The 10,215-nt window shown below is 35.5% G+C and overlaps 1 protein-coding gene across 1 annotated transcript in view; it reads right to left on the reverse strand.

Moving 5' to 3' along the window:
- Nucleotides 1-10,215, reverse strand: part of LOC128698701 (MAM and LDL-receptor class A domain-containing protein 2) — a 170,647-nt gene that overhangs the window by 143,982 nt on the left and 16,450 nt on the right. Inside the window, exons 6-8 of the mRNA XM_070084849.1 lie at nt 10,069-10,194; nt 9,368-9,562; nt 8,751-8,912 (exon numbers count right to left, since the gene is read on the reverse strand). Coding sequence (XP_069940950.1) covers nt 8,751-8,912; nt 9,368-9,562; nt 10,069-10,194 — 483 coding nt within the window. The remainder of the gene's footprint in view (nt 1-8,750; nt 8,913-9,367; nt 9,563-10,068; nt 10,195-10,215) is intronic.

The following is a 10,215-nucleotide window of genomic DNA, read 5'->3' on the forward strand; positions in this document are numbered from 1 at the left end:
TGATTTGTTTAACGATGATTTGTTGCCCATGCTGCTGAGGAAGGATTCCATATTTTTAAGCGGTATTGTAACTGATCTGTCATTATGGGGTTAATGTATCTACCAACAGCTTTTAATAGAAAACTGTTGAGAGAATAATATTGCTACACAAAATTTAAGCAGATGGCTTGTAGCTCAGTGGTAACACCAACTAACATCCTACGGACCAAGTTCAATCCTGGAATGAGTGGGAATGTTTCCTTACACTGTATCTAGTTCTTCAGTTCGCATAGCTGTAAATACGTACCTGAGTGTTAGCCAACTGCTGTAGGTCTCGTCCTGAGTGCGTTGTAGGATATCTTAAGGCTAAGTTTTGAAATCAACTGAGTTAAGATAGGTGCTCTTAACCTTTAAATTCAGCGGTGTAAAAAATCAATGTACAACTTTGAACTCAATATCCTTAATTAGGCCATTTACCCCAAGGAATATAAGAGAAACGGAAGTTTTGATTTTTGCAATGGCAGTGGGAATATTACATGACTTCTAAGTGGGAATGTCGCTTGTTAGCTCAACAGGTCCTGCATTAATGGTTGAGTAGCATTATGGTGGCAGTACTGGCACTGTTGTTCTGTCATTCTTAGTTATTAAATCTGTGATAGAGCAGACAAGGCACAGCCGATGTACAACTGTGCACTGATGTCTGGTCAAGTCACTGTTAAATAAGGGTTGACCCTGTGAAGCTGTTTCAAACCACAGCTCTGTCTTAATATGTGGCTGAGGGTCTTGTGTTCGTTGTGTAGTATTTTGGCCCATTTGTTTAATCTGTCGTAGGCTGATTGGTATGGGCATAATTGCCTGCTAACTAATGTAGTAGTTTCGTATCCAGCTTCCTTCCTCTGGATACTAACGTGGCTTAGTATCCAGTTAAGTATAGTTTTACTTCCTTACACATCCTTTAAGATACTCAATATATATGAGAAGAATTTTAAGTTGTCTTGTGGATGAGTGTGATGAAGTGACTGGAGAGCAACTACGGAATCTGTATGAAGAACAATGTGCTGCTGATTCTGTCGCATACTATAGGTTAATGACTGCTGGTGTGCCATTAACTTAGCTTGCAGTACTCTGCAGAGGTTAGGGAGTCTTCATCTCCTGGGTTGTCTATCGTGATGGACTCTATTGCAAGCTTCTTGTCTGCGTCTACTGAGCCATCCGCGAAGTACACTGCGTTGTACTTCATGGATGGTACTTAATTAAATCAATATTTTTTATAAAAATTATATTATAAAAATCAGATTACATATAATTATATTTATTAGCAACATTTGTACATGATAACAATTCCATATACTGTATTACTTTCAGAATTATATTTTATATTTTGCTAAATTGAGTCTAAAAATACTAATTGGTAACCCTTTCTGGCAGCCATATTGTGTGGAGTCTACTCGCGAGTTAGTCTTGAAAGAGTGATTTCAAAGTGGGTATTTTACAGTGTCTGATGAAATATCTGGGAATAAGCGTACAGTTATTATTACAATCAAAATTAAGCACTAAATCCACAAGGGTCTTACAACGCTGCAAATAAAGGTACAAATGGTTTTCGATGGAAAAATGTCTCGTTTAACACCCGAGTTTGTTTTTATATCAAGGGAACATCAATTTTTTTGAGGCGTCGAGGTTGGGAACCATTGCTGAGTGAATCTACCTAAGGAAGGTTGGTGTGGAAAATACTGTATATATTTTCCGGAAATACGGTAATTTATAGGTAAATAGATGCCCTATATTGTATTTTTAAAAGAAGTATGTTATCGAAAATGGGAAACCTGCGGCTGGGGGAGACAGTCGCCATTGTTAATTTGAATTGGATACAACGTTAGTGTAATGGGAAGGAATTTTCGTGCTCTAGAGGTTAAAATTGGGCTGACACCTCTCAAATAGGAGGCGAAATTGTTGGATGTGCATTCCTGCATAACTTGAGTATCAGGCGACAGGACAGGACAACTCCAGGAACCTCAGATAAGCTGTCTAAATTATGTTTAATTTTTGGCCAGTAAATTTTTCATAAATGTAAGCAAAAGGGGCGGTCCTGTACATACACATTAATCTCCAGTCAAATGGGTGAGTGTTATGATTAAGATATATTCTCCTTATACGGTCCACAAATTTATATATTTACCAGCATTCCTGGTGATGTATATTTCATTTAATTAATAGGTCCAGAGCAACTTGTGGATATGACAGTGGTAGGTATCGAAGGGGGACATTTTTTGCGACCTAGGTGTCCCAAATTCCTACTTGTCTAACTGATAAATAATAATTATCAATGTTCATTTACTGTTATGTATATAATGATACATTCAGATAAATGCAATTTTCCACATTTAATTTGCCCGTTGGTCCTTCTTGAACCGGAGGTAATTAGTGAAGTCATTAATTAGTTAATTACTTAATAATTATATGTGAAATGACAGAAGGAGGTGGATGTTAAGTTCACAAATTTACTTAATGTGTAGTGGATTATAATTGTTACAATATTAATTTGGATAAGTCAAGTGTGGCTAAAGATTATATTAATGTGTATAAGTGTATGTGTAATTGATAAGAAAAGTGTGGCTAAAGATTATTAATGTATATAATATTAATTTTGCTATGCCAAATTCTGGCAAGGATTTATTAATTTGTATAATATTAATTTTGATAAGCCAAGTTTGGCTAAAGGTTTGTATTAATGCACATTTAAAATTATATTATAATTTTTTATATGTAATTGCTAAGCTCAAGTAGCTAGGATTTATTCAGAGGTAAGTTGTATCAGTGTTGTAAGTTGTAATCAGTGTTATTAATAAAGTTGAATTTAATACATTGCATCATGGCTGAAAATGAGGAAATTAATGTAGAAGACAAACATGGAATACAGAGTAAAGAAAGCGTCATTGCAAGCTAAAAAAAAAGGCATGTAACAAAAACATACAATAAATGCTTGTAAGTAAGTAAGAATTAATGAATCAAGAAACTGTGAATACTGATGATTTAAAATTGTATTTAGATGCTTTAGGTAATAGATATGATTCATACAAATTATATTACAACAAATATGAAGGAGATTTGTTAGTAAACTGTGTAGATGAGACTGAAGTAGATCTCATGATTAATCAGTATTATGAATTAGAGGAAAAGATTCTTTCTTGTAAAAGTCAGGCCTTGAATAAATTAAAATGTGTAAACCAGGCAGTTAATCAGTCTGCTCCAACAAATAATATGTCTTTGCCAAAACTCCCAGAATTATGTTTACCTGTGTTTAATCCTGGTGAAAATTGGGAGGAATTTTGGTCAATTTTTAAAGCAGCTGTGCATGACAGGAGTGACCCAGCCTGTGTAACTAAATTATTTTACCTCAAAGGACAGGTAAGAGGAGATGCTCACATACTCATATAAGCCTTTCCCAATGCAGATGACTCTTACAAGGAAGCAGTTGACTTGTTGAAAGTCACTTATGGTAATACAGAACAAAGTAGGTTGGATCTAGTGAATATTATTGTTAATTTAAAATCTCCAGATCACACTTACAAAGGTTTACAGCAGTTTAGAGTTAAACTGGAGAGCACTCTCAAAACTTTAAGTAATAAATATAATCTGAAGGAATCAGACTGGTTATTGAGTGCCATGGTACAGAATAAATTAAGTTGTAAAACACTTGAATGGATCACGAATAAATATCACAATGGTTATTTTGGACTGGAGGAAATAAGACTAGGTCTACAAGAATTAATTGTGCAGTTGCAGACCAGTCAACTAACTCATTTTAAAGATGCAACACATAATAACTCTGAGGTATCTGTCAAGTTTCACAAAGGGAAAAATTATCCCAATGGTAATAATCAAAATTCATTTCCTAAAAATAGTTACATAGGTGCATATCAAGTAGCAAGAATCAGAAATAATGATTCTCCACAAGGTAAGAAGAATAAGTACCCTCCTAAGAGTAGCCCAGTTAATAAGAAACCAGTCAGAGAAAAGAGAGATTGTCTTTTCTGCAAGGGTACTCATTTTTCTAAGAATTGCAATGCATACAATTCATGGAATGATAAAGTTGAAAGATTGGAGGAACTTGACAGATGTATCAGATGTCTAGGTAATCACAATGTAAAGGATTGTCATGCTAAATTAAACTTCTGTTATCAATGTCACAAAGGAAGACACCATATAGTCATGTGTAAAGGTCTATATGATAATGTTGATAATAATGATAATGTTGACAATCCTGACACAACAGTAGCTAATGTAAAAATTGCTGCTAATGTTAATAATGATGGTTTTGCTGAAGTAGCCTTACCTGTGTTACAGGTAAAAATTGATGATAAAAGGCATAAATCAAAAAATGTAAATGCATTATTGGACCAGGGATCCCAGCGTACCTTCATAAAACGTAAATGTCTTGATGGTATGAAAGTACAGATGGGAGATCCCACAACTTTAAAATTATCTGGTTTTCTCTCAGATAAAAGAGCTCAATTGTATCACACTGTTTATGTAACTGTCAGGTTGGGCAATGAGAAAAAACGTGTTAATGCAGTAATTGTAGATAGACTTCCAGAGAAAATATCTACAGTAGGCTTAGTAAAGCTACAGAAAGACTCTCACATAATGTAAATTTAGCACCTTCTGGTGTAAGTGATGATTCTGTAGGCCCAATAAATATTTTGATAGGTAGTGACTATTATGCCTCCTTTGTAAAGGGTATGGTAAAGAAATGTGGTGTCACCCTTTTGAAGACTGCTGGAGGCCATGTAATAATGTATGGTAGGATTCCTCATAATAATAATTCATGACTAGAGGAAACTACAAATACCATAACTGTGTGTCTTACTCATGAAATCGTACCCCAGTATAATTCTTCCATAGAGGATGGTGTTGAGCCAGTGCATAAATTGTGGGAATTAGACAGCATTGGAATAAATGTAAATGAAGAAAGTCCAGACGATTCTTTTACTCAGGAGCAATACCTGAGAGATGTAAAATTTGAATCTGGACAATACTGGGTGCGACTTCCGTGGAGACTGAACCATCCAGAATTGCCCACTAATTACAGAATGGCATATGGACAGTTAAAGGCTCAGCTCCGCAAACTGAGTAAGACACCAGAATTGTTAACTGGCTATAATGATATAATTGCTGAGCAGTTAATTAATAAATTTATAGAAGAGGTACCTCCTGAGCAAGCCAAAATTTATGGTCACTATTTGCTACATCACGGAGTGAAGAAGGATTCTAAGACCACTCCTTTGAGGACTGTGTTTAATTGTAGTGCCAGGAGTAACAAAAATGTACCTAGTTTAAATGACTGTTTGATGACAGGTCCGTCGTTGATGGAAATATTAGGAGATATCTTATTAAATTTCAGAGTGAAGCATTATGCCTTTACGGCTGACATAAGTAAAGCTTTCCTAAGAGTGGGTTTACAAGAGGCTGACCGGGATTGTACCCACTTCTTATGGCCTGAGAATCCTAGTGACCCACTTAGCCCTCTGAAAACCTTTCGCTTTAGGAGCATATTATTTGGTGCTACATTCAGTCCGTTCCTACTTCAAGCGACGATAAATGCACACCTTAAACGTATGGAAAGTCCAATGAGTAAAGTAATGAGCAAACAATTTTATGTGGACAATTTCCTGGGTGTGACGTCAACTGAAGAGGAACTGTTAATGACTTATGGGGAGGCTAATAAAATAATGCAAAGTGCAAATATGCCTCTGAGGGAAAGGAATAGTAATTCGTCCAAATTAAAGGACAAAATAAGTAAAGATTACCCTGGAGATAAAGTGTCAAAATGTAGTAATGTATTGGGATTAAATTGGGATACTGAGAAAGATTTGTTAATGTTAAAACCTAATAATTACAGTATGCCCAATAAATTAACTAAGAGAGTTTTGCTTGCTGAAGTTTCCAAATGTTTTGATCCACTAGGTTTAGTGTCACCCCTTACTATAAGAGGGAAATTATTAATTTAGGAAGCATGGAAACTTAAATGTGCTTGGGATGAAATTCTACCTGAGGAATTCATTAACAGGTGGGATGAATTAATTGGTGATTATGAAAAAATTCCAATGTTGGAGTTCCCATGCCAGGTGGCCAATTCAAATGGGAAAAATGTACTCCACATTTTTTGTGATGCTTCAAAATTGGCATATGGAGCAGTTGCTTATTTTCAATGTAATAGTGTTATTTCTCTTGTTATGTCTAAGGCTAAAGTGTTTCCAATTAAATCACATACCTTACCTCAGTTGGAATTAACAGCCATTTATGTAGGTGTCAAATTAGCTAATTATATAAGAAATAAGTTGCAGGAGATAAATATTAGCGACACTGTAATTTGGTCTGATAATGAGGTATCCTTACAATGGATTTGTAATGGAAACAGCAAAATTGTGTACGTACAAAACAGAGTCGCTGAAATTAATCAGATGCAAGAGAAGTATAATAGTTTGGGTCAGCATATGTTAACATTTAATCATATACCTGGTGAGGAGAATCCAGCTGATTTCTTGTTTCGAGGTTTACCTTATGCTAAATTTGTAAATGCTGTATCATGGTTTAAAGGACTGAGTTGGTTGGTAAATAAAGTTAATTAGCCTGTACAAAAGGCGTATATTGCTCCTGTTGAAATTACTGTGACCACCGCTCCAATAGTTTGTCCTCCCTTAGCCATTGATATAAATAGGTATTCTTCTTTACCCAAACTAATCAATGTAACTAAGTTGGTGTTTAAATTTCTAAACAAGATGAATATATATAAGTTTTCACATCCTCTTGAATATTTGATAAAGAGGGTACAGGAGGAAATCTATGGAAATGACATTAAATTGATGGAAAGAAAAATTGTGAAAGGTTCTATAATAGAGAAATTGGGGCTGTATTTAGAGAACAATGTAATTAGGTGCAGAGGTAGGTTACAAAATGCTGAATTGGGTGATTATGCTAAACACCCTATCTTACTGCCCAAAACTCATCATCTAACAAATTTAATTGTTCTAAATGTCCATAAAAATGTAATGCATGGTGGGGTACAAGATACCTTAAATTGTATTAGGGAAACTTTCTGGATTCCACAAGGACGGCAAAGTGTAAAAAGGGTGATTAAATCTTGTGTAATATGTCGCCGTGTAGATGCCAGATCCTATATGTACCCAGGTCCTCCACCATTGTCAAATGAGCAATTTGAGTCGTTTAGCAACGAACTCCGGCCGGCCGCAGTGTGGAAAATACTGTATATATTTTCCGGAAATACGGTAATTTATAGGTAAATAGATGCCCTATATTGTATTTTTAAAAGAAGTATGTTATCGAAAATGGGAAACCTGGGGCTGGGGGAGACAGTCGCCATTGTTAATTTGAATTGAATACAACGTTAGCGTAATGGGAAGGAATTTTCGTGCTCTAGAGGTTAAAATTGGGCTGACACCTCTCAAATAGGAGGCGAAATTGTTGGATGTGCATTTCTGCATAACTTGAGTATCAGGCGACAGGACAGGACAACTCCAGGAACCTCAGATAAGCTGTCTAAATTATGTTTCATTTTTGGCCACTAAATTTTTCATAAATGTAGGCGAAAGGGGCGGTCCTGTACATACACATTAATCTCCAGTCAAATGGGTGAGTGTTATGATTAAGATATATTCTCCTTCTGTTATATAAATGTGTGTATATACTATAATCCTTTTTTAATTTTAATATACGGTCCACAAATTTATATATTTACCAGCATTCCTGGTGATGTATATTTCATTTAATTAATAGGTCCAGAGCAACTTGTGGATACGACAGTGGTAGGTATCGAAGGGGGACATTTTTTGCGACCTAGGTGTCCCAAATTCCTACTTGTCTAACTGATAAATAATAATTATCAATGTTCATTTACTGTTATGTATATAATGATACATTCAGATAAATGCAATTTTCCACAGTTGGTTTGGTCCACTGGAATGCTACTTCCTCAACTCATCTGCTCAGCGGTACCCATTGGAAGGTGTTAGAATTTAGGAGTAAGTTATAAAATGTTTAAAAACTTTTCTAATGTAGGAATATATAAAGCAAGAAGTAATTCACGAAACTGCTTCAAAGTTGTCAGCCAAGAGTTGTTAAACAGTGAGTCGCCAAAACAGCTGCAGATTTTTATAGCAGAGATTGTAATCATTGCCACTTGCTAAAAATTAAGTGGCAATAAACAGCGGATTTATTATGTAAATCAGTTGTATTAAAAATATACTACACATCTGATTATCTATTTAAATATTCAAAATTACTAAAATGAACAAAATGTACAAGTTATTTGTTTGGTTAAAACCAATCAAGTAGCCGTGGGTCACTAAACCTATATGTCATTTACATAGTAACATCAGGTTTACATTAATTCCTAAAACATTATTAAAAGTATATTTTATATACGGATATATGTACACCTCTATATATATCCTGAGAAACACACCTCTCAGTGTATATATCCTGTGATGCCAAATTTATTCAATTAATCGTAGTAAATTAAGAAAAAGTGAAGCTTACTCTCACTGTTCATGAAGCAGTGAGTTATTAGCATGTTCATTAAAGATTTAATTTTTTTGTTGGAAGTTAACAAAGATTTACAAACTTATACATGTTATGGAAAGGGCAAAATTTGAAGATTCTAACATTACGCTTTTGCGGTTACCCAAAATAATGCATGGATTAGCACTTGACCATTATGAGGAGAAATATGAAAGATGTGCTCCACTCACCGATGTCATCACAAGGTTGTGGAGTGATGAGGATGTCATCTATGGCCATGGAAGCGTAGTCGTTCCTGACGCCCTGATAGGCCTCCCACATCAGGTGGTGCTCACTCTCCCATACCCCAGGCACTGGCACCCAGGCGGACATCCACATATCAATGTTGCTCCCTGGACAAAGGTTGCTTTACTGTTAATAGTTAATGAAAGAATTTGTAAGATTTGCAAGACATTTCTTCCTAAGAGGCCATTTAGCGAATTATTGTTAATCAAAAAATTAGTAACCCATGGAAAGGAATATACCTATTTACCTTGGCAAGATACGATGGGATGACATATATATATACCTTATGACTTATCAGTGAGGTAAGTCTGAAGAACATGTATGACTAAAGAATTTATGTAGTTAATCCATATATCGAAAAAAAAATGTAATATCGTTGTAAAATCACATATATTTATTAAGCACGACTAGATTTTATCAAATCTAATTTTGGGAAGGTGTTGCTTACAGAAATAAAACACAATCCTAATTTTGCCTACGTGGCAGCCATAACATTTATAGGTCAAAATAAATAAACAGTCGTTATTCCTAAAGTGTCAGCAAAACACTCAAGGTAACTCACAGTTTTCTTGCCAGAGTGGCCCGCTAGTACTGTCACTGTAGACGGTGAGTCTGTCTTTGTTGGTGGCGCCATTGTGGACGTACCAGAAGGAGGCGCACTGTTGCACACCTTCGGATTGTGAGATATCTGGGGAAGTGAGGAGACCCACCACTCCTTCATGTTCGGCAGGAAAGAGCGCCGCCTCCATATAGTGGCCTGCAGGAGACATACTACTTAACCTACACCTTGTGATGAATGACCCAAGAGGGTCTAACGCTTCAAATAACCATTATAATAATCAACCTACACAGCAATGTAAACAAGCCAAAATATTAGATGACTGACATGATTATTTCATAAATCTCTGGATTACCTGAAGATTTGCTCTCCCCAACTTCTTAGGAAACAGATTAATAAGTTATGTCTTTTTTTTTTTTTACTTTATGTACAATTTATATTTTTGCACCCAATCTAGAAACTTAACCTTGTCTTGCTAAACTTTTAACAACATAAAATAATTTACGTTACCTAGTTAATATGCATGACTTAAGTTTTCCTTCGTTGGGACAGTAGCAATTTTCACCCAGTAAACAGTCCGTCATATTATGTCAGTATAATAACTTTCACTAAGTGTACTTTCCGTCATATTACGTAACTTGCAATTTACATATATTTAAGTAACTTGTTTAAAATAAAAAAAAATTAGTTGAATGAGTGCGCACCATATCCAGTATTGTAGGTGTGGTCTACAGGGACGTGGTGGGTGTTGTTATCAAGACGAGGGAACACACGAGCCCATCCTCCATCACTGGTGTAGCCACACACGTCTATATCCTCGAAGTCACAAGCTAAACATGAAAAAAAATGCC

Source organism: Cherax quadricarinatus, chromosome 14, assembly GCF_038502225.1.
Source record: "Cherax quadricarinatus isolate ZL_2023a chromosome 14, ASM3850222v1, whole genome shotgun sequence".
Lineage (NCBI taxonomy): Eukaryota > Metazoa > Arthropoda > Malacostraca > Decapoda > Parastacidae > Cherax > Cherax quadricarinatus.